This window comes from Oryza glaberrima, chromosome 12 (assembly GCF_000147395.1).
Source record: "Oryza glaberrima chromosome 12, OglaRS2, whole genome shotgun sequence".
In the NCBI taxonomy this organism is placed as follows: domain Eukaryota; kingdom Viridiplantae; phylum Streptophyta; class Magnoliopsida; order Poales; family Poaceae; genus Oryza; species Oryza glaberrima.
This window is the reverse complement of record NC_068337.1, coordinates 2,343,570-2,366,996: the sequence shown is the minus strand read 5'-3', so window position 1 is coordinate 2,366,996 and position 23,427 is coordinate 2,343,570. Positions and strand designations below refer to the sequence as shown.

At 43.5% G+C, this 23,427-nt stretch overlaps 3 protein-coding genes across 3 annotated transcripts; all 3 read right to left on the bottom strand.

Moving 5' to 3' along the window:
- Nucleotides 1–4,580: 4,580 nt before the first annotated feature.
- On the bottom strand, nucleotides 4,581–7,492 carry LOC127756221 (DEAD-box ATP-dependent RNA helicase 52B). Its single transcript, XM_052281617.1, has 6 exons — nucleotides 6,697–7,492; nucleotides 6,515–6,603; nucleotides 6,300–6,399; nucleotides 5,799–6,056; nucleotides 5,280–5,449; nucleotides 4,581–5,049 (listed from the first exon to the last, which is right to left on the bottom strand). The coding sequence occupies exons 1-6, from the start codon at nucleotides 7,378–7,380 to the stop codon at nucleotides 4,779–4,781; spliced, it is 1,572 nt and encodes a 523-aa protein (XP_052137577.1). The 5' UTR covers nucleotides 7,381–7,492; the 3' UTR covers nucleotides 4,581–4,778.
- Nucleotides 7,493–13,033: 5,541 nt separating this feature from the next.
- Nucleotides 13,034–13,848, bottom strand: LOC127757743 (uncharacterized). The gene has a single exon (XM_052283309.1). The coding sequence runs from the start codon at nucleotides 13,656–13,658 to the stop codon at nucleotides 13,215–13,217; it is 444 nt and encodes a 147-aa protein (XP_052139269.1). The 5' UTR covers nucleotides 13,659–13,848; the 3' UTR covers nucleotides 13,034–13,214.
- Nucleotides 13,849–16,507: 2,659 nt separating this feature from the next.
- LOC127756717 (AT-hook motif nuclear-localized protein 7-like) lies at nucleotides 16,508–20,260 on the bottom strand. The gene is made up of 5 exons (XM_052282088.1): nucleotides 19,644–20,260; nucleotides 19,096–19,163; nucleotides 18,859–18,990; nucleotides 17,421–17,579; nucleotides 16,508–17,216 (listed from the first exon to the last, which is right to left on the bottom strand). The coding sequence occupies exons 1-5, from the start codon at nucleotides 20,062–20,064 to the stop codon at nucleotides 16,842–16,844; spliced, it is 1,155 nt and encodes a 384-aa protein (XP_052138048.1). The 5' UTR covers nucleotides 20,065–20,260; the 3' UTR covers nucleotides 16,508–16,841.
- Nucleotides 20,261–23,427: the final 3,167 nt, after the last annotated feature.

Genomic DNA, 23,427 nt, shown 5'->3' with positions numbered 1-23,427 from the left:
TACAATGGGTAAAACGTACGTATTGGCTTTCACTTTACACTACGTTAACTCGTTAAGCTAGGATGTATTGAAATATGTTACATTTAATAATACCACAATATGCCATCAATCCTATAGAAACATCTTGAAATTTCATAAATAATCTAAATGAAACTTCATAAAAACGTGGTCTAAATTCAAGAATGCTCATAAAGTTCCAGTCATATTTTGCAAGATTTCTCTTAGATTATCGAAGCAACATGATACAAAGCAAAACTTAATGCTGATGCAAAGTGAAAGTGTGTGCTTAACCTAGTGTAATGTGAAAGACGGTGTGTTTTACCCAGTACAAAGTGATCTATTTTCACCCATCCAACACATACCAATAATACAAAAAAAACAAACAAACCTTAAAATGTCATTCACTTTATCATATCTTAATGCAATTGTCCCCCACTTTATCTATTCCTAATATATTTATCACCACTTCCATAAACTACACTGTAATGTTTGCATGAAAAATGAAATTGTTTTAGGACAAGGTAGTGCAACTTACTCTTAAAAAATGTTTGAGGAGTCCCGCTTGTTCACATTGAAAATTGTCTATATATGATGTGGTATTATATATCATAAACGGTTTTGAACTATCTGCAATATAATAAATAATACTTAATATAGATGGTCCTATTTTGAAACAGCCTATATATATGATAAACAAAATTGCTCAAAGTCTAGATTCTTTCTTCAATTAGAAGGCTAGTACCACACGAATATGATACTCCAGTCTCCATTTATACATACGTATTTGATTTGGCCTAGCTAATCTGCTCGAGTAATTATACAAAAGAAATCTAGCTTAGCTCATCCATGAAAAGTAGGTGTATATATGTCATGACGCAACCACAGCATGCTATAATACAGTTGCCAATAGTTTCCAGTATTGCAATCCCTATAGCTAGCTTTAATTAAACAATTGAAATTAGTAAGAACACGTGATTACAAGTTTTCTAGTGGAATAGTGGCGACGGAGATATGATGCTTAATTAGTTGGTGACAATGAAACTGCATAACCAGCATATCTGCATATATATATACTTGCAAAGCAATGAGCAAAATGCTTAATCTAGCATGCATGCTCTATGAGAGAGACGTAAAACGTTTACCCTCGATCATGCCCATAATGCAAATTGGGCGTTAATGAAAGCTTTAGCTTCTCCCTTTCTTTCGGATATCAAGTTGTTTAATTTCTTGGAATAATATATATTTTAGGGCATGTGCTTAAACGATACTAGCACCTAGTTCAACCCGTAAGGATGAACACAATTTGTTTATACTTTAGCATTTCTCCCTCGCGTACGTGAAGGCTGTCATAGAAACCTGAGGAAACACATATACTCTCTCCTCAGGAAACATGCATATATACTCTCTCCATTCCAAAAAATTAATAGAGATGCCTTTAACTTTGAATTTTTTTCACCTCTCAACCAGTCACAGCTATCATCTTTTATTTAGTATTGTTTGTACATCTTTCCCCATCTCAACCAATCACAACCATCTATCATTTTATTTTACCTTTTTTTTATTGATACTCAATTGTAACAGTCTTTATATTTTTGGATGAAGTAAGTATAACGTGGGAAATGATTTCCTTTATTTATTAACTATAACATATATAATAAATTGTTTGCACCGGCTAATTCATTAGTTCAAAATATTATGCTAATGAAAAAGGTATAAACTAACTCACATGTATATATGACTAAGCAAGAGAGAGAGATATAATTCCTTGTGCAGCCTTAAATCTTTGCTATATCATATACCTATATGCCTCCAAGTTTTTCCCTTATCTCCTGTATGGCTCCGATTTTTTTATTGATCCCTATATACCCATTTAGTAATTAGTTGAGCACTAGATTTTTTAGAATGACTATTTTACCCCTCCCTTATGTGTACATGAGTTAGCTCAAAAGGTATAATTCTCACACGATTTTAAATTTATAACTGAAGGAGATAAGTATATCACCCCACATTTAAATTTTGAAATGAATTTCTTTGATGAAAATTTTAAATGGAATTTTCACCTTCTCCCTACATGGGATCTCTTCAAAAGTAGTTGAAGTTGTTTAAAACATATAGAAATTTGGTTTCTAAGTAGAGGAAAAATAAATGTTGATTTGTGCAATTTCCCTATTTGAAGTTTCATTAAATTTGATTGTAATTCATTTGAAAATTTTGAATTGTCAAACAATTCTCTCCCTTCGATTTTCCGTACTGAAGTTTTCGCCTTCATGATTATGTTTCACTAGCTCTTTTATACAGAGAGGAGTGGTAATACAGTTATTCTAAAAAAGTAATAATCAACTCACAGTCAACTTATGAAATGGATATTGAGGAGTAGAGGATGTGAGACAAAGCTCGGAGGTACAAAAAGAGTAGAGTACCGTACTCGAGGCCACACAAGGAATTTTCTCTGAGCGATAATATGTTTAATTAACAACATGTACAAGAAAGCACATACCGATAAACATGCATTTAAGATCTTTAAGAAATAAACATGAATTTATTGAGGAATTATACTGTACTTCCTCTTGTCCTTGCTTGGCGTATTATAGTGCAAAAAATCCCCACTCCTCACGATAAAAGGTGTAGTGGTCGGTAGATCTCCAAATTGCAGGAAAAGGAGTGGACACAAAGTTTTTCATCAAAAACTAAGACAATCTCACACCAATCAATCGATCTGAAGGAATTGAGCATTCATGAAATGCATGATAACTCGTGCTGATTCTCCATGGCTGCTATACTTATCTACCTGCTCTGTAGGAGTATAAACTAGTGACACTGATGTTCTTGGGTAATGCTTGCAAACAAAAAGATGTGACACATCATTGATTTCTCCTCTTCATTATAAGTGGCAACTAGAGAATTAATCCTAGTAACCCAGTTTTGGCCATGCATATATTCCCTCTTAAAAATGATATCATGATTAATCTAGAAAGAGATTCGAGCCAAAATTAAAGACAAGGTTGCTTGACCTCGAGATGCTCATGTTCCAGAAAGAAGAGCTCTGCTGAAGCTCCATCAGAGAGAGATTCAGAGATGTTTCGCCTCGACAGGCTTCAGCTTCAAGCCTGCATGCATGTTCAGATGTTCTGTTCTGTTCGTCGCCTAAAGACGACGTTAGATATCAAGGAGCATTTTACTAGGTTGGATCCGATCATTGACTGCACAAAATGCGATGTAAACGTTGTACTAACTATGAAGGAATCAAGATGGCAAGAGAAAAGAGTGGACATGCATGTTTCCCTGCAAAAAGAAAGGTAAGGTTCGTCAGATACGCTGATCGAGTTGTGCATGCAATGCAGGCTTTGCTTTGCTTTGGTGCTGCATCGACATGACATTTTCTGCCCCAAATGGTCCCCAAGTCACCAACTAAGATTGTTCCTCTTGTGATTGATCAGCATCTAGTCATGGATCGATCGAGCTCCCAACCAAAAGGAGAGAGGTTTCCTTCATTCCCCATCCTAGTGTGAGTACTAGGACCATTGGACCAATCCTTCATGAAGAAAGATGCTCAAATCTGAGCTCCTTTTTCATGTTGCGACCAACTCAGCAGCATAAAGAATCCATTCGAGTTTGAGATGCTTGCACTGTTGCACAGGATGGGAGAAGAGAGCTACTCCATCCGTTTCTAAACGTACTTATCAGCCTTGACTCAGTTCTATTTCAACCATTGACCATCAATAAAGAAATATAGTTTAGTTTCTAAATTGTTAGGTTGTGATAATGTGATGGAGAAAAATATATATGGTTAATTATACCTCAATCCCATAAGGTAAGGTGTTTTAGTTTCATCCAATTTATTTAACTTCGACAGAGTTTACGGAAAAATACACCATCATCTACAGCATCAAAATTAGTTCCACTATAAAATATGACAATGTTTTAATTGGTATTAAAAATGTTTATTTTTCTAAATATTTGATTTAGGGTCAAACTAAAACACCTTATAATTTAAAACGAAGAGAGTATTTAGCTACAATATGATAATATGGTATGTTTTTAATATTTGTAAAATTATTGCTGAAAAATAAGGGCCTGTTCACTTTGATGCCAAAAAAAACCTTACCAAGTTTTGGCATTACCAAAATTTTGGTATAGTTGCCAAAATTTTTGCATGATTTCTTATATAGTTACTAAAATTTGGCAGCAAACTAAATGTAGCCACTTTTTTGGCAACTTTATCAAAATTTGGTAAGGTTGAAAATGGCATCAAAGTGAACAGGCCATAGCCAGAATAAGTAGTGTGAAACAGAAGTAGATGAGAGGATGAAAAAAAAAAGCCAGAATAAGTAGTGTGAAACAGAAGTAGATGAGAGGATGAAAAAAAAAAGTGCATTGAAAGAAGTTAGTTCTTTGACATATTGACGCACTTTAAAGATCTGAGATCTATCACTGCCACTCTTTTGCTCCCCTTGAAAAGAGGAGAGCAGGGCGGTCCCTGACAATCATAAGCTGATTCAACCTTCATAGTAATAAAACCAGTAACTTAGTAGTTTGCACTTGACTATTGTACCATGTAATGTTAATGAATGCAAAAGCAATTGGTTCTCACAGACTAGGACTTGATCGCATTCAAAAAATACAAAGTTGCAGAGATACAACAAGGCTGAAGATCCTCGTTATGCTGTGAGAATTACATGATAAGGAACAGTAAACTGACAAAAATGTTTAGTGACTGGAAGAACCATGAATATGGTAGCGTATACTATATGATGATTGCCATGAGAAAACCGATCCTGCTATGAGGATGCCAGTTTCCTGAGAAATTCAGGCACTACCTGACCACAGCTTGTAAGAACCTCAGACAAGGGTTTTGCAAGCAGAGCATCAGCACTAGAAAAGATGCAATGCACCTCCCCCACAAGCACATGACAGCTTGCACCAGCGAGGATTTCAATGTATTCGTCAACTGAAGGAGGCAAGTCTGCAACCAACACAGTGTCGAAGTCCTCAAAATTTGCCGTTGTTATGTTCTCCCAGTCTTTCACAAGGACATTAATCAGCCCAACACTGCAGAAAATCCAGAGATGTAAGTTGTCAAAGTAAAAGAAAAGCAGCCAATCTCAAATCAAAAGATAATGGTGTGACTAAAATTCCCTTTCAAGTAAACCCCCAGTCTTAGTGACCAGTTTTCAGCTTGGAAGAGTTTAGGGAATGTTAGGTGCATTGCACAGCTCTTGGTTTGTCCCCATAGATAGGATGTTCGGCAATAAACTACATACTGTAAATATTTTCCATACCTGCTGCATATGGTAAAAGAGTTGCCATGCGAGTCATTGGTCACGGTACAATTTTGCAATTTCAAGGACGATGACAGATGCTGTGCTTCATGATCACTTGCGGTTACCAGTAGGACCTTTGCAGTCTTTCTAGCATGATCATTTAGAATTTGTTCAAGAATTTCCTTCACCTGCATGTTGGAAAAGCCCATGAGCTTACCATGGCAGGCAAAAAGGCATATTTTAATCGCACAAGAGATTTGTAACTGTTTTTGTTCCAAAATCACAACCGTGAAAACAGTACACGAGGGTAAAAAGCTTAACAACACAGAGAACAAGGCTACAAGAGTAAGATAGGCAGATCAAGGCTTAGCAAGGTGATCTAACAGACTAATCTTCAGTAACAGGAAGCAGATTCCTTTAAGTGATATTATGAAGCCAGGATGACTGTAAAGGAAAACTATTTTTTGAAGGCAAGTACATGGAGCAAATAAGTAATGAACTAGCAATACATCAGTGGTTATTGGTTATGATAATTACCTTCGGTGCCTTTTGGTCCTTTGATGGGCATATGTGTATCTTTTGTGTTATGAATGCACTTCTAGAAGTAACGGAATCATTCGTACAAAGCCTTGTGATCTTTTTTCCACCGACTAGTTTTGTTGCCAGTGCAGCTACCCTTCGGTCAGATGGGTCACTGAATATAGTTATTTGAGGGTTGCTCAATATGGCATCTCTAATAGAACAAAGCTTGTCGCTGACATTAAGGTCCGTGAAACACTTCAGACCATCAATCACCTGTCAAATGGAGTTTCCATATTTAAATTAAACTTGACTGTAGGATGAGTAGGCTTGTTGGGAATAGGCTTCTAGGTTGTATAATTACTAAGAGTATCCAAAACTTGGAGATACAAATATAATTTGATATGACAACAGCATTCGTTTTGCAAACTGAAATTACATAATCACTAAGATGGTGAATGGAAGTGTTACAGATGATCTGTCTTAGTACAAAGAAGTTCAACAACCAAATTAACTCACCAGCATCGATACGCCTGATATGTCAATCGCCTTTAAAGCTATTAGTTCAAGCAGCCTCTCTGGCGTGGATATAAGGAACTCCGGTTCGCAACTCTTTAATCTGAATTGAGTGTGCATGAAATTAACATCCCCTACCCTAACACGCTTATACGCTTACAGATAACAATGACACTGATAATAGGATTAGACTGATAATTAATTTGGCCAAAACATACCCAGAAATCTGGTGTTCAATGGAAGCGCCGGGATGCAGACTGACGGAATGGATACCAAGTGATTTCAGAGGCTTGCAAATCGAACGCACCTGCACAAAACACCATCAAATGAATCACTGATTCATCATTTAGGAATCAATCTTAAGTGAATTAACCAAACGAGCAAAAATGGCGGCACTAACTTGCACGGCCTTTTCCTGGGAGGGGACGAGGTAGAGTAGGAAGGGGCAAGAGACGACCACACCGAGCTTCTCCTTCCTGGCGACGATGTCGCAGGCTGTGGAGACGAGCCAAGCCGTCTTCTCCCGGGTGGCGCACTCGCCGCTGGTGTCGAGCACGTGCGTAGGCGGCGCCGCCGAGCAGCAATTCCAGAGCTCCACGCCCCACGACCCGGTGTCGTGGATGCCGCCGCCGCCGTCCTCGGACGCCGCCGCGTCTCGGATGGCGTTGAGGCAGACCACCAGGAACTTGGACGGCCGGTCGTACTCCGCCCCGTCCTTCTCCCTAGACTTGGCGTTCGCGGCGGCGGCGGCGGCCTCCCTCGCCGGCTGCTTCTTGGCGCTCGAATCCTTCTTCTTCTTCTTCTTCTTCTTGGATTCGTCCCTGCCTGCGGCGGCGGCGGGGGCGTCTCCGGTCGGCTCGTCGTCGCCCTTCCGCTTCTTGCCGTGGCGGTCGTTGAAGGGGTCCTCCGGGGTGGGGAGGGAGAAGCACATGCCCTCGCAGGCCCGCCGCTTGCCGGACTTGCGGCGGCGCTTGGAGGCGATGATGCCGGCGACGCGGGCCGACACGGCGTTCTCGCTGCTGCGCATCCGCTTCCGCCGCACCTTGTTGCGCTTCCGCGCCAGCGCGTCGTCGCCCTTCGCCATGGCCCCCCTCCCCTTCTCCTCCGCTCGGACACTCGCGGCGGCGGCGGCGACGCGAGGTGCGAGACGGCGGCGACAGAGACGGTTAGCCGCCGCGACCCCGAGCACGCAGAGGGAAAAAACCTAGCGAAGCCACTAAAAAGGCCGGGCCGGTGGTAGTGGGCCACATTTTCTCGATGGGCCCACTTAAGTTGCATCAGTTGCTCGGTGAGGCCCATTACTCAGTGAGACCTATATTGGCCCAACTGGAGAGTCAAGCTTTAGCATGCCTTGGCCCATGAGAGGATTGGCCACCAGTCAGTGACAGACACGGGGGCCTTTCTTTCGTATGGGCCGCATAAAATACGCAGTGGAATGATTATGCGTTCGGCCTTGTTGGCACCAAAGTTTAGCATTTCTCAATTTTTTATTCGCAGCAGACCATACATAACCATCACAATCTTATGATAATTAAACTTCTGGTCACTCACTTGGTAATTTTAGAAACATCAACTCACACAAAACTATACTGATAATTCTAGAAACTCCTCAAAGACCATATTAAAACTTGCCACCACATCTTATCTTGTCAAATTTACCAAATTATTTTAGCTTCATCGTGTAGTTTTAGTTGTAGAGTCCCACTCCGGTGCTTTCTACTCGGAGTAGAAAGTAATCTGGGCCATTGATCATATTTAATTGAAGGGTTAAGATCTAGTTCTACTCCCACCAGAATTAGTGGGAGTAGAAATGTGAAGGGGTGTTTTCATCCAGGAAAAATAATTCGCGTAGGGTATTATCGTATATTATCAGTCTCTTACTCACCCTATCCCTATCCTATGGATTCGTATCGCATCGTCGCCATTTCACTCCATCCCGACGCCATTCCCCTCCATCCCCGCCTCCGTCGCCGTCCATCTCCCTCGTCGCCTCTGTCGCCCGTCCCGGCGTCTCCTCCCCCTCCAGCGCCGTTGCCTTCTCCGCTCCCTCCGTCGAAGCCCGTCTCACCACCATCGCCGCCTTCTCCCCCGCCGGCGTCTCCACGCTGCCTTGTGAGCCCCCTCGGTTGCCGTCCTCCTTCCCCGCCCCCTTCTCCAGCGAGTCGCCTCACGTCGCCGCGCCTCCACCCGTCACTGCCGCCACGTTCTCCTCACCACCAGCCCTCTCCGCGGCGTCACCTCCACCCGCCACCGCCGCCACGTCCTCCTCCCCATCAACCGCCGCCCCCTTCTCCACTCCTCTCGGCGATCCCGCATCTCCGTCTGGGATCTCCAGAGCTCCGCCCTATCCCGCTACTACCCGCGTCGGCACACCTTCTAGCGAGTTCCACCTCAAACCCCAGCACCGCGCCACTCACCGCCGCCGAGCCTTCGTCCTCCTCGCTATCCCCTTACTCGCCGTCGGCCTCCTCCCCCACGCTCGGCTCCAGCCCCGTCCATCTCCGCCCGCCATCGCTCCTGCAGCCGCGTGGGAGAGCCCCCAATCCATCGCCCACAAGCGGAGGACGCAGCCTCTGGATCCAATGGCAACGCACGCCTGGTTCCCCTTCGTCCCCATGCCACCTCAAGCACCTCCTTCAGAGCAGGAGGAAGACTCGCCATTGGAGAATAGCGGAAGGTAATGCCCGGAAATTTGCAGTAAGATGCGCTCCCCTAATGCCGCCCCTCAACTTTCAATCTCAAGTTGTTTGTTTTTCTTAAATTTTGATTTGATTTTCGAGGCTACCTGTTTCCTGTTAATCTGTAGCATGAAGGATGAGAAGATCCATCTATATCTGAACAACTCCACCATGGTGTTGGCGATCCCGAGAGAGGCATGCTTACTGGGTGCTCCGAGGTGCCATGGCATTGGGATGCTGGTGGGAGCATTCAGTATTTGCAAGGAGCAAGAGCAAGTGCGCGAAGCCATCTTGGAAGGTACGTGTGGCTGCTTCGTCGTACCAATTGGATTTGGCGCGCAATGTTGTGCTATTGAATTATGATGTCTAAAGTTGTCATCTTTCTGAATGAAACTAATGTTCACCTGTTGTGGGGGCTTTGGAATGGGTGGCTGTTACTAGTGGCTATATTTGCATTGGCATTGTTATGCCACCATCAATTAATGATGAGTAGATGATGCGTGGTGTCTCTTTCCTTTGAACTTTGGTTGCCTTTTCACCAATTATATTGCTCGTTTTGGTTCATTAAATACATTGTTTATTTTAGAACAGAACGGTTAATGTTAACAGTATTTTTACTTACTTACTCTGAACCACATGCCGGCGAAGGGGTTCTCGGTGTTCAGGTGTGACATTGAAGCAGATGCACGTCGGTGACGTCGACTGCTTACTGCCCTGAGTCACCCCGAAGCGTAAGGTTTCATATACCGCTCCTTCTCAAATGGATACAAATATGAACTATGAGTACACGGACTGGATGGTAGGCCCATCATAGCAAACAAAAAGTTTGATTATGACATAAGGACATTTGTAGAAAATAAGAAAGACAACATATAGTTGTGATCTATGCAGGAAGGCATCGATGAATACAGAAGAAAGCTAGCAGCGATTCTTTACAACTCTCCATCCAACAAATTTCGGAATCATGCACAGGCCATCTCCGAAGAAATCTAAGATGTTCAGCTTTGCATTGGGAGGATATTCTTTCATTAAATTCTGAGATGTTCATTTATCATTGAGATGTTTTATTTTGGAGATTCTTAGTTTGTCTTGTCGGATGTTCATTTCGAATAAGCTAGGTGTTAAATTTTTTAATATTAAACTCTATCTGTTATTTATTAAATGATACTCAATCTCGTTATTCAACGATGTCAGATGCGGGGACTTATTCTTTCTTTTGTAAAAAAAAATAATATTCTGCTATAATATATGCGCGCGGTCGATTGAAAAACCATGATTTTTTATGATAAGTACTTTCTGCGATCTCGTACCACGACGAAGCACCTTTGTGCTTCTGCACTGCAAAATCTTACGTAAAGAAGCTGCTCAATGCAACATCTTACATCCTGTCAAACTGTCAAATGTGTAAGCTAATGTTGTATCAAAATCGGATGCTACGGAGAACAAAATGATGTGTCAGTATCATTCTTTCTTGGGGACGATATGTTCCCCCTGGAACTGTTCCTATGGTTTGCTTCGCTCTTGAATCAGCATCTTCTGGAGACCTGATGGCTGAGGATGCCAAATCTCCCACCACCAATCCTTTTTGGTGGTTTCGAGACTCCAAATAGAGCTGTCGCAATTCGAAGTTGGAACTAGAAAAATATGGACAGAATGAGTCCTCCAGCAACATGTGCATTCTCATTGATCTGGTAGGCTCTGCATGAAAAAACAACCAGTTTCAGCAGCAGCAGCAGCAGCATTACAGTTTCAGCAGCACCAGCAGTTCAGTTTCATCCCAGCAACAACAGTGCAGTTCTAGCAGCAGCACAATTTCCAATAGTAGCAGTATCATTCCAGCATCAACAATAGCATCATTCCAGCAAACAGCACCATTAAAGCATCACACAAGCATCACAAAATGAAGTCACCATTCTAGTTGCAGATCATTTAATCCTAATATTTAAAAAGGCAACTAAATTTATTTGTTCATTACACTCCTTTAAAAATAAATAAGCAGCAATGAACTGTAGCCTTGCAACGCAAACAATAGAACTGTGCTTGCGCCGGAATCATCTCAGGGCAACCAGGTGCGCCGTAGTTATGCTGCCCAGGGACGTCACCCCAACGCTGAACTGCAGGAGGAGCTACTGACCTCCTGACATGGTAAACCACAGCTCCATGATCATCATCCAGGACCTATTTTTAGAAACCAAGCAGCAACAAGTCAAGTTAGGACACAGGAGGCAGCTCAATTCTGTAATTTTCTGAAAATGGATTAAATCAAGCTCAATTCCGTATTTATGTAATGTTTTTGACAAAGAATTCTTTTATAGTTCTAAAGCATTTCAGCTTATTTGCCTCTGTACACATCTAAAATAAATTAAGTGCCTCAGTTTTAGAGTATAATGCAGATGCAGAGATGGCCAAATTATGCCCTGAATTCTTCAGTCTTTCAGTTTCAGAGTGTAATGCAGATGCAGAGATGGCCAAATTCAGGAAGACAGGTTTGATCTGCTATAAAAGAGTATCCATCTCACAGATCCATCAACTACATAAATTCATTGCCACTCTAAACTATTGAACAATTACTACAGTTCCCCCATAATGGCTGCAAATTTTGTATGTATGATAAAAGAACTAAGGCATGCACTAATAAATTAATTCAATGTACTACTAGTACTACTACTACTGATGAACTAGCAGGAAATGCTGGATGCTTTAACCAGTTGACAAGGCAATCATTTGGTAGAAAAGATCAAAGATCAATTGCACAAGATATGATTTAACTTGCCACCTTTGCTGAGGTTTAATGCTGGACTTATATTAGTAACACATCAATTTCAGCAAACTGTTTTGAGTGGAATTTCAAGTGACAGGTGTATTTCATTTGCAGCTTAAGACCAAAATTATTGTTCAGTTTTATCGTTCATGCTTACAACTCAACATACAAAATCGATTTAATAAATCTCCTATTCAATTTAACATCCGTAAATGTAGATTCTCTAGTATAGTTATAAGCTAGTATACACAGCCATTTACAAAAGTAAATGCATTTGTAGAGGAAAAATTCAGACAAGTTCAATACTGAGGAGAGGAAGGGGAACAGAAAGTCAGGTGGGGGGGAGGAGTGGACACCTGAGGATTTCAGCGCGCCGCCGCTTGCCGATGCTTGCGTCAGACAGATGCGACACGCCGCGCCACCGGCCGCGACGCCGCTTGCCGGGAGGACTAGCTGCTGGCCGCGCCGCCGCCTGCCGGTGCCTGCTTCCGACCTGATGCCACGCGCGGTAGGAAGACGACGGAGGAGGCAAGGGCGCTGAAGGGGGAGGAGACGCCAACGGTGCCGGAGGTGGAGAGGGCGGGGCCGACGGACGGCGACGGAGAGGGCAGGGGAAACGTACGGGAACGGAGGGAGCAGAGAAGGCGGCGAGGGTGGGGGAGGCGGACGATGACTGAGGAGGCGGACGAGGCGGCGACGGAGAGGGCGGGGGATACGGACGGTGACGGAGGGGGTAGACAAGGCGGCGACGCCGTGGGAGGAATAGCGACGAGACTGCGTGCAACGGAGTCAGACCTGATGTGATGCGATGCGGAGTCCGACCTAATGCGATCGAACAGAAGAAAACAATCCATGCCAAAATTACCCCTAAACGATATTAGGAGATTACTTACCTGCCCTTTAAAATAAATGGTCGAGATCAATTCTACTTGGATAAATAGTCGAGATCAATTCTACTTGAAGTAGAATACTGCAAATAAATTACACCGGAGCATTCCTATTAAGATTTATACCCATCAGGTTTGCTTTATGGTTTATTTCAGCAATTTTTTTAATATGGAATAGAGCATCCCGAGCAAGGTTTATTTCAGCAATTTTTTTAATATGGAATATAGCATCCCGAGCAAGCACACCGACATTTGCTCAAGTAGAGCTACAGTCTATTATTACAGCTACAGTATTATTAGAATCTAGCACTCTATAAAATCTATCTCTCTATAAAATAAGTGTATTTAAAAATAATTGAATGAAATCAGCACACAAAAATAAATTTACCCAAGAACACATTATTTCGGTAATGAGTTGAACAATCCCTAAATCCAGATACCACAGATACCACAGTTCATCCAAGTTCAGTTTGATGCTCGATTATTATTCATACAGAGGCATAAATTACACGCATACAAAACCGTAATTAAACACCCAAACAAAGTAACAAACACACTTCGAAAACACCACTCAAATGGCGGCTGGGCACCCCTACTGCGGCTGCAGCTGCAGTTTCTCGTGCAGCTGCGGCGGTGCGACGACGTCGACCCTGGCGACACCATCCCTGGCGTCGCCGGCGACCTTGGCGACCTCCACCTCGCCGACGACGTCGGCCTCGCGCTCGCGGTCGCCTTCCTCCTCCTCGTAGTTGGGGTCGTTGCGGTCGATGGCGGCCGGGAGGGGATCGAGCTGGCTGTCGACGACGCTGTCGGGGCCCTCCCAGGTGAACTTGCCGCCGCGGCCGGACTTGGGCGGCGGCGCGCCGATGCCGCGGGAGCCGTTCGCCGGGTGGCGCTCCATGCGGTGGAGCCCCTGCTGGTCCAGCTTCCGCTCGAAGTGCCTGGCCGTGTCCGGGTGCCGCGTCTCCGGCACCGCCACCTTCTCCGTCACCTTCTTCCCCTCCTCGTCCCGGTGCGTCGCGCGCACGTACATCATCGATCTTCGCCGCCGGTAGGTCGGTATTCACAACTTTCTCCGGCGAATTGGTTGCGGTGGTTGGATTGCGATCTGGGTGATGAATCGATGAGCGGAGAGACGCGGGTATATAAGCGGCGCGCGGCGAGGCGAGCGGCGGAGGAGTGGAGAAGAAGAAGAGTGTGGAGAGGGGGAGGAGGTGGCGGAGGCGGAAGGCGACGCGTGGAGAGGAAGGCGGGAAGGGATGGATGGATAGGGGGCCACGTCATGTGCAGGTGTGTGTCCAGGTGCAACGAACGCCGACAGGATTTGTTCCAGGTGTTGCACGCAGCACGCCTGGTTGGTTGCATGAATTGCATCGATAGCGTCACGGGAAATTTAAAGCCCGTATTATTTTCTATCAAGAAACACAGTATAAACACTTAGTGAAACTATAAACGTGCACCCTACTTATAGGCTGAGTTTTTTTTTCCTTCACTTTTCCGACGTATTTCTTTCTTTTCTATGCGCATGCTTTCGAACTACTCCCTCCATTTCACAATGTAAGTCATTCTAGTATTTTTCATATTCATATTGATTATATATCTAGATTCATCTATCTAGATTTATCTATCTATGAAGAGTTTTACTCCTGTCCGGTAGTCTGTACCGGCCGGTACTGGTACCAAGAGGTACAAAATTAAATCTGGCCGTCCATTTTGAAAGGATACGATTGGAAAACAACAAATAGAAGCGGAACGATTCCGGAGTCACACGCCACCGCTTTCCTCCCTCGCTGCGCTCTTTCTTTCCTCCCTCCCCGCATCGGTTCTTTCTCATCTATTCCTCCATCCGAGCGCAGAAACGGAGCAGTTGCGCCGCATCCACACCCCGCTGGACGATTTTTTTCCCATCCATCTGCCGTCCGTGGTCGCGGTACTGGAGAAACGGCGCGCTCGCCCGCATCCACGCCTTCGCCGGTGCCGATTTTTTCCCATCCATCTACTGTCCGCGACAGTGTCACCAGCAACGACGCCGCATTCACGAGCGAAGATGTCGTGGTATTCTGTGTCCTCTATCCCCCCCACCCCCCCCCCCTCCCCTCAACGGCTCAAGCAAGTACCTAACCTCCCCCGCTACCATGGCGCAGCCTAGGCCCCATTACGGCTCAAACACTACTCCACTATATGGTCTAGTTATTTTGTAATTAACAATTCAATCTGCCATGTTTCTTGTAATGATTTTGTGAGAAAAGCACAAGCTTTTGCTGGAGACTTTAATCTTTGAATGGAAAATTTTAAGCTCATCTCTGTTTTTTGGTATGCTGTTTACAGGGCATGATCTATCGTTGAATGGAGCTTTTGACTTAATTTTTGTCTGCTGTGAACAGAGCATGATATATATGTCGTATGGAGAGTCATTAATATTTTGTCTGCTGTTTTTGTTCGATCTCCTGTATAATACATGTCATTCTGTGGAGTGATCAGCAGCACAACAATGGTTACAAGCAAGTGTTTTCAATGAACAGCAATCCAGCTAGAGATGTAAAAGTTGAGGAATCACTGGAGTAGAGTGCTAGACACATGGGCAATAATTACTGAAAAAAAAAAGTATAATTTACATGATTCTAGAAGACTGAAACAAACATACTCGTACTAGTGAGTTGTAATTCAAAGTTTCAGATAGTGGGAGATAGATAAACAAAATTCTGCAAATTTTCAGCCAAACAGAACGAACTAGAACTTAGCAAGAATCTAAAATTGAAGGATAAGTTAGACAACCCATCTGAAGAAGCTGTAATTTAGAGTTTCAGACAATGGGAGATAGATAAACAGAATTCACATGGATTGGTTGCTGAGACATCAACATGCTGAGTGATCCCCATCCATTAATTCTGGTAATTGACATGTACAAAATCAACAATGGCAAGCATAGTACATATTATCAAATAGCTTCATGAGAAGGAACACAGCTACAACTACTATTCCTATGAACCAATTTCTAGTGTCATCAGTCTCTTTTTTCTGCTTAGACAACTTCTTGAATGAATTTTCCATGTCTGAAAGTCGGTCACGGTCAACCATTTCCAGCTCTAACTTCATTTTATCTCTTCTGCCTTCGTTTTCTTAACATAACAGTTGAGTGCTTGAGCTGTGGGCAGTGCTACAGAATAACCAGAGGTTGAAGAAGGATGCCCACCACCCGCTGCCGACGCCATTGCCGCCGCCACCGCATGGACACGGGCCCAAGCACCACACACCGCCGTCAACACCACCTCACCACCGCAGCCCACAGACCAGCCATCACCTCCTCGTCGCCTCCCATAGACCACCTACTCGCCGCCTCCCACGCCGCCGCCGCCGCCTCCCACGAATCAGCTGTCGCTGTTGCCGCCTCCGAGCGTTGCTCCCGTCGAGCACCGCCGCCACCTCTCACGGATCAGAGCTGAATCGAGATGGATCCCTACGCGAAAAGACAACATTACCCTTCCACCCCTCCAACTATTCCGGTACCACCTCATGGGCAAATATGTACCTGGAGGTACCGTATAATTTCCACCGTCCGATTGAGCTAAATGAATGGCTAAGATTTGGTACCGGGCTGGTTACCTGCTGGATGGGAGCAATCCTCTTTGATAAAACTTCTATAATTCCAACCATTTAATAATTTTTCAGATGCTTTCTTTGTTTTAAGAAAATGATATACGTACCAACCATAGTATCAAAAACTTATTAATAGATTTTACGAACTTATTTTATTGTAAGATTGATGGCTCAAATTTTAAAAGTTTAATTAAATCTTTTTTTCGTGGGGAGTTTAATTAAATCTTGTAATCATAATGTAGTAAAATGTTTATAACCGTACGGATATTAGATTTTGAGACTGTGAGATTCATACTGGACACAAACCGAGCAACAATGCGACAGAGGAGGAACACAATGAAGCAGGAGTACAAGAGAAGGTCACAGCGAGAATGAATCACATCCAAATGTCCCAGCAAAATAACACATCCCCAACTCTAACTGAGAGCATATAAACTATCACATTCTGTCAGATTCTGGCTAAACTGTTCGTATGTTGGCCTGTTTCATCCCCCAACCAAACTGCAAACTACTCAAGACACGTGATTAGATAGAATTGAACCCAAACACATGTCACGTGACAGCCATGCCACAACAACGCATGTCAGGCAGGAGGGCAACAAAAAAATAGGACAAATTGATCCTACTCTTGAGGAGTCAAGCAGACATTGATGTCAGGTGAAGGCCTGTGCACCATGGACTGCGAGCTTGCAGTTGCAGGCCACCCAACCATGGCGAAACCAGTACTGGAGCTCGATGAATTCAGGTTCATGGCGCCTCTACTCTGCTCCACACCGGCATGTGCTTGTGGAGGCATGGATGAGATCGAAACCTGCGGCGAACGGCAGCCATTGTTGCCAGGAGCTGCCTGAGAAATGGGCATCGCAGCTGTGAGCACAGGAGGAGGATGAGGAGCCATCGGTGCTGGAAATGCCGGAGCAGCAGATGGTTGTGGATGTAGGCCCATTCTTCTCTGATGCTGCTTCAGGTTGTTGGGCAAGAAGCTCCCCACAATCACCTGTCCATGGAGATATTATGTTTAGAGCTTCAGAGAAAAAAAATGGCTACAGAGTCTACCATGCATGAGTGACAGAGTTAACAACGAAGTTCTCTATCTTCAGTTGTAAAAGCATGGTACTTGGTTCGACTGAATTACGTTATCGAAAAATCGATTAATTTTGTCCAGGTTCTTCAGTTGTCGTTGTTGTTGTTGTTTCTTTACCTGAATAGGGCTGGCGGCTCGCAGCATCCCAGCTACTACACCGCCGACAACACGGCCATCAGGGCCGGCAAGCGAGACACTGAGCCCGCCGGTTCTCCTCCGAACGCCTTCCTCCGCAATTGTAAAGGAGCCAGTCAGTTGAAGAATCTCAAAGCAGCCCTGGCAACCACATATCCAAAAATGCTGCCATCTTAGAGTTCAGTGAGGATAACTGTAAACACAAATGTGTATGCACGTACGATAAGTAACAACTTCGCTTCAATTGTTATCATACACTGATATAGGCATACAACCGCTCTGTCTCTTAGGTAGGGCCTTGTTTGGCACAGCTCTAGCTTCCAACTCCAACTTACAGAAAATGAACTATGGGGATGGAGCTGGGTTTTTGCTGCTCCACAGCTCCACTCCATCCTAAAATACCTACTACCCTTTAATTTTTTAGTCTATTTATAAAAAATGCCATTCAACTACCCTTCACTCCTCTCATCCCGTTCTCTCTCCTCCCCCCATCTTCCTCACGATGCCAACCGAGCTGCGGGAGCGGGAGCGGGGGAGGGGGCGATGGGCCGGCGCGGAGACCACGGGCGGGCGGCGCGCCTGGGGACAACGTGTGGCCGGCGGCGCGCGGCACGCCTGGCGACAACACCGGCCGGCGGACGAAGCGCCTGGGAACGGCGAGCGGCTGGTAGGCTGGTGGTGCGCGGCCAGCGATTTTTTCATTTTTTTTTCTTTTTTTTTTCATATCTAGAGCTGACACGTAGCCAAACACTTTTCAACGAGTTTTCAACTCTAATAGGAGCTAGCTCTCACTTAAGTTGGAGTTTGGAGCCCTGCCAAACGGGGATGGGAGTGGGAGACATTAGCACAAATCACATGCTAATCTAGTAATATACCACTGTTTTTTTTGGCCGGGCATCACTGACTGTTTTCTGGACAACGTTATTGAGACTCGCGTACAATTTGCAGACTTGAGCGTATATTTCCTCCGTCCTATAAAACCCACCATAATACCAGATGTGACACATTAATATGTTACATACAGTTCTAGAATTTTTTTTTTATGGGATAGAGGAAGTATGTTACTACAGACTGCCGGAATTGTATATGTGCTATCATGGACATAGAAAAATTGGGAAGAAGACTTCACCCTTGATCTGTCTTCAAAAGTGGCTCGCATAAGGTGGTTAAGACTTAAGACACCATTACAGAAAAAATACTTTCTCAACTTAGGCAAGAAGACCATTTATTGTATCTAGTACTATAAAGGTGGTGATACTGAAACTAAGAGATTAGGTAGAGACAGGCCAAAAAAACTGAATAGACCGACATGAGACATACCCATAACTCCATCAGAAGTTCAGGCAGCCGTCAAATTAGCTCACAACATTTCCAAGTATCATACTATCACACGATGCAAGGAGTGAACTCCATTTCATACCTCGTAGGAGAAGGTGCTACCAGACGAGCCAGGCTGGTTCAATACAACATTTGAGATGGTGCCATTGGCAGCGAGGATGCAAACCGAGCGAGGACCCTTCTGCGAGAAGGACATTATGCGAGCCGCCACATCCTACCAACGAATTGCACCAAAGAAACAGTCAGTATTCATCCTTTCATAATCAAATCACAATGCCAAGCTAACTGTTAAAAAAAAAAAACTTCAGTTATGGCTTACCTCCCCTGTGGCGACAATGATGACATGAGGCGTGAAGCTCCCTCCAGCTGATAGCGCATACCATTCCCCTTTACAAGCATTGAGAATACCAATCAGACAAAGCGATGTGCACTTTGTTGTCTACTACCAGACTACTCCTTAACTGAAGTTTATCCTCATGAAAACCAACGAAATCGCCCAAAGGATTGGGTCGATTAGTTAAACCACCTAGGAAAATCACCAAATAATTCATACATATCCAAAGGTTTGGACTGAGATGAATCCGGACAAACACAAGAGCATGAACAGCAGAAATGTGCTTATTCCTAACGGTTATTGACTGGTAAGCAGTAGAGCTCTCTTCAGCTCAAAAGGCAACATTACACATCATCTTCTCCACTGGACCCCATGCAACCAATGAAACAGAAATTCACCCCCAAAAAAAATGAAGGAAGAGACACCAATAACAAGAACATAAACATGAAAGAAAATGGAAACTGGGTATTTTCCAAATCCAAAGAAAATCATGCAATGAACTCTGCATTTCTGAAAGGGCAATATATACTGACCTAGATTGGCAAGGATCTGGCGCCGCCCGGACCCTTTCGGCCGGCCACGACGCCGCCCGGAGCTCAACCCACCATGCTCGCCGCCATGGCCACTCACCTGCATGCTGCCGCCGTCCCCTGCACCCAAACTCCGCGCGGCTGGCGTTGCAACGGCGGCGGCGGCGGCGGCGGCGGCGGCCTCCTCCGCTCCTCCTCCTCCATGGACAGCTGCCGCCGGTGGAGGTGACGGAGTGGGGGACATCGACGACGGCGAGGAGGGAGAAGACCGGTACCCTTTCGCTGCTGCTGCGGCTTCTTGTTGTGCAGCTGCTTCAGCCATGGAACAATCTGCTGTTCTGATGAACAGGCCGTAGCCTGCTGGCGCTGCTGCTTCATGGCCACTTGCCACAGCAATGCCCTCCCTTGATCTTGATCCCTCCATGTACAAGCATGTGAGAGAGAGAGAGAGAGAAGGTTTTCTTGCTTGTTTTTCTTGGTTTTCTTGCTTGGACTCGACCAAGGAGGAAGACAAACAACAGTGAGACAGTGAGACACCTCACTCTAGTTTTGCTTTGTGTCTGGTTATCACCAGGCAGCACAGCAAGTATAGTAGTAGCTGGGAAAAAGAATTTGAAGATGGGGAGATGACGTGAATAAAAATGAGATTTTGGAGGTGGAGACTGCACAAAAATGGCGGGGTTAATGCTGGAGTATGTGACTGTCTCTCTCTCTCTCCTTTGACCAACCAGCTGGATTAGTTGGACACTTGGACTGCAAAAGTGTACTGGAGTACTACAGCATAGGGTACGCCCATCTTAATGAACAGTACGATGAGAACTCATACACACAGTATCTTCAGTCAAGAAATTGATAGATAAACGAAATAATATGTGAAATAAACTACACAAATACATTTAAAGCTCTATTTGAAAAATGAGATTTTTTTTTCTCAAATTAGATTGTCTTATATGAAAATCATGCAAAATCGCATGTAGTTTACAATCTTGTTTTGGAGCTAAAGTTCGAGTACCAACAAGGCAGCAAGATAAATGAATCTTGCAATATCTTAAAAAAATTAAGTTTTCAACCGATCTTGATCAAAGTTCGACACATAAGAGATCAAAGTTCGACACATAAGAGCAAGTTTAATAATATAGCCTACCACTGGCTCCAATTCAGCTATAGTCAATTTAATAGCTAATTCATACAATAGTTACCAATAAAATATACTATACAATTACTATCTAGTCCCACTTATCATACACACATGCATCTTGAAGTCCGTGTTGCAGCTGGCTACAAATATGCAACCAGCTGCTCTTCTCTCTCCTCTCTTATCTCCTTAAAATGTGTTTATAGATGGTTTATAGTATGCTATTATACTTGCTCGTTAACTCTAACGAGTAGGTTGTGAGAGCTTAGAAATTCGTCGAATATATTTCAAATTTTGAATGAAAATGTGGACGTACTCTCTCCCTCAATCCAGTTTTTTTAATCATTGTTCATATTTCCAGAGTAAAGAGAAAATCAAGCACGTTGGAGAATGTGCCTGAAGTTCATTACTTTGAGCAATATTTATTGCACTGCAATTAACTACTCTATCCGTTACAAAGCCAGTGTAGTAATTGGTGATGTTAATTTTACTGTTTTGATCAATGTTTCTTAGCAGTACAAACACATCCCGTATTGTATTATCTATTCTAAAACTTTTATTAATAAATAAATACCTGAAAGTACAAAACTAAGCATCTTGCATGATAAAGCTATAAAAATTAATCAATCTTGACTGGACAATTTCATGTTTATTAGTGGTCAGACTTTAGTAGTGAAGCAGAGAGAGTATTCCCGAACAATATGGTCTCCAAAACATATTTCCTCCTTCTTATACAAAGCTTTTGGATATATTTTTAATACGTCTGTATGTATTGTTTAGTGTGTTCAAACTAAATAATTTTAAAAAATTTTAATATGTATGTATTGTTTAGTGTGTTCAAACTAAATAATTTTAAAAAAATTTAATAGTCAAAGTTAAGAAATTACAGTACCAGAGAGACTACTATTAATTACTTTCTTCGTTCATTTGTGGTTCATCCCATTTATCTCGAAATAAATATATATTTTTAAGTAATCATTGTATTAGAATTTATAAAAGTAGAAAATGATTTCATTGAGATTTAATAAAGTATGAGTATTCTAATTTTTCTTATTTTGTATTGGTATATGTGGGGTTTACAGACATTGACGTGTGAAGAAATAAAATGGTGGGACCATATATAAATGAAATTGAAGTAAAGGATCCACACATTTTTTCTTACCTCAAGGAGAGCAGCTTTCCCTATGCTCCTTCCTCTTTAAAATTCCCAGGCTTGCATAAAAAGGCATCAAAAGCAGATTCTTGTTTACTCATTCATTTTCCAGCGGTTACAGTAAACCTTCAGGGCAGTCTCCAAATGAGACTCTCGTACAGTACGAGAACTGTTAAAAGTGTAGTACTTTATGAGAACATCAATTGACAAAGCGAAACAATTCTGTTTTTGTTTAAACTCTGCCTGTACAGCTGTCCATTAGGCTTCTGACGGGATAAGACCGAAAGTTCATTTGGTTGATCAGTAAAACTGGAGTTAATTCAAAGTGAACAATAAAGAATCCCAGTCAAATCCATGATGTGCTGCAACTGTAAAAGCACGAAATCCTCGTTGCTGTAAAACGAATGAAATGATCTGAGTAAACAAGGCCACTGATGCCATCCTAGCCCTTATTATACCTGCTAGTATCATCCATAGAAAGAAACTGCTAAAGGAATCAAAAGACCAGACTACAACTCTAATAGCATGTACAATAGTAGACTATATATTAGCCAGCTATGAACATATTTTAATAAGATAAAAGATAAGAGAGAAGAGCAGCGGGCTACAGATCTGTAGCCAACTGCAGCACGAACTCTAAGACGCAATGTGTGTATGATAGGTGGGACCATATACTAATAGTATAGTAGTAAGCAATTATTATATGAATTAGCTATTAGATTGGCTATAGATGAATTGGAGCTAGTAGTGAGCTATACTATTAAACTTGCAGTATAGCCCGCTGCTAGCTCCAATTCATCTATAGCTAATCTAATAGCCAATTCATACAATAGTTGCTTACTATATTATGAATACCTGGTCCCACCTGCCATACACACATTACGTCTTGAAGTCCGTATTGCAGCTAGCTATAAATCTGTAGCCCGCTGCTCTTCTCTCTCTTCCTTTATCTATTTAAAATATGTTTACAGCTGGCTTATAGCCTGCTATTGTACCTGCAATAGCAGGCTATAAGCTAGCTATAACCACGTATCGAGAAGAAAAGAGAAGAAAGCGGGCTACAAATTTGTAGCTAGCTGCAACACGGACTCCAAGACATTATGTGTGTATGACAAGTGGGATTGGGTATTAATGATGTAGTATATTTTTATAGTTAATTATTATATGAATGGTCTATTAGATTAGCTACAGATGATTTGGAGCCAATAGTTGGCTATACTATTAAACTTGCTCTAAAGTAAGGATTCTCTGAGTCGCTTCCGTCCACCTCGCTCTCGTCCCAGGGGCGACATGGACGGCGAAAAACTCTCCCCCGCCACCCCTTCCCACCTCCCCCCCCCTTCGACTCGCCGCTGCCTGAGCGGCTCGCCGGCAAAGTCAAACGGTTGCAAGGACGGTGGCTGCGGGGCGCTCTCCCCACGAGGATACCCAGCCGGCGGGGACATCGGGGTTGCTTAGCGGCAACGAGAAGCGGGAGGCGACGGTCGGGCGTTGGCGCG

Bases quoted from the DNA above. Each gene is read 5' to 3' on its own strand.
- LOC127756221 (XM_052281617.1), bottom strand. From the start codon at position 7,380: ATGGCGAAGGGCGACGACGCGCTGGCGCGGAAGCGCAACAAGGTGCGG. The intron at 6,400-6,514 runs GTATGTTTTGGC...CACTCAATTCAG, and splicing joins ATTGAACACCAGATTTCTGG to ATTAAAGAGTTGCGAACCGG. The intron at 5,050-5,279 runs GTATGGAAAATA...GATTTTCTGCAG, and splicing joins TCTTTTACCATATGCAGCAG to TGTTGGGCTGATTAATGTCC.
- LOC127757743 (XM_052283309.1), bottom strand. From the start codon at position 13,658: ATGATGTACGTGCGCGCGACGCACCGGGACGAGGAGGGGAAGAAGGTG.
- LOC127756717 (XM_052282088.1), bottom strand. From the start codon at position 20,064: ATGGAGGGATCAAGATCAAGGGAGGGCATTGCTGTGGCAAGTGGCCAT. The intron at 18,991-19,095 runs GTAAGCCATAAC...ATTCGTTGGTAG, and splicing joins TCATTGTCGCCACAGGGGAG to GATGTGGCGGCTCGCATAAT. The intron at 17,217-17,420 runs GTAAAGAAACAA...CTCCATGGACAG, and splicing joins GAGCCGCCAGCCCTATTCAG to GTGATTGTGGGGAGCTTCTT.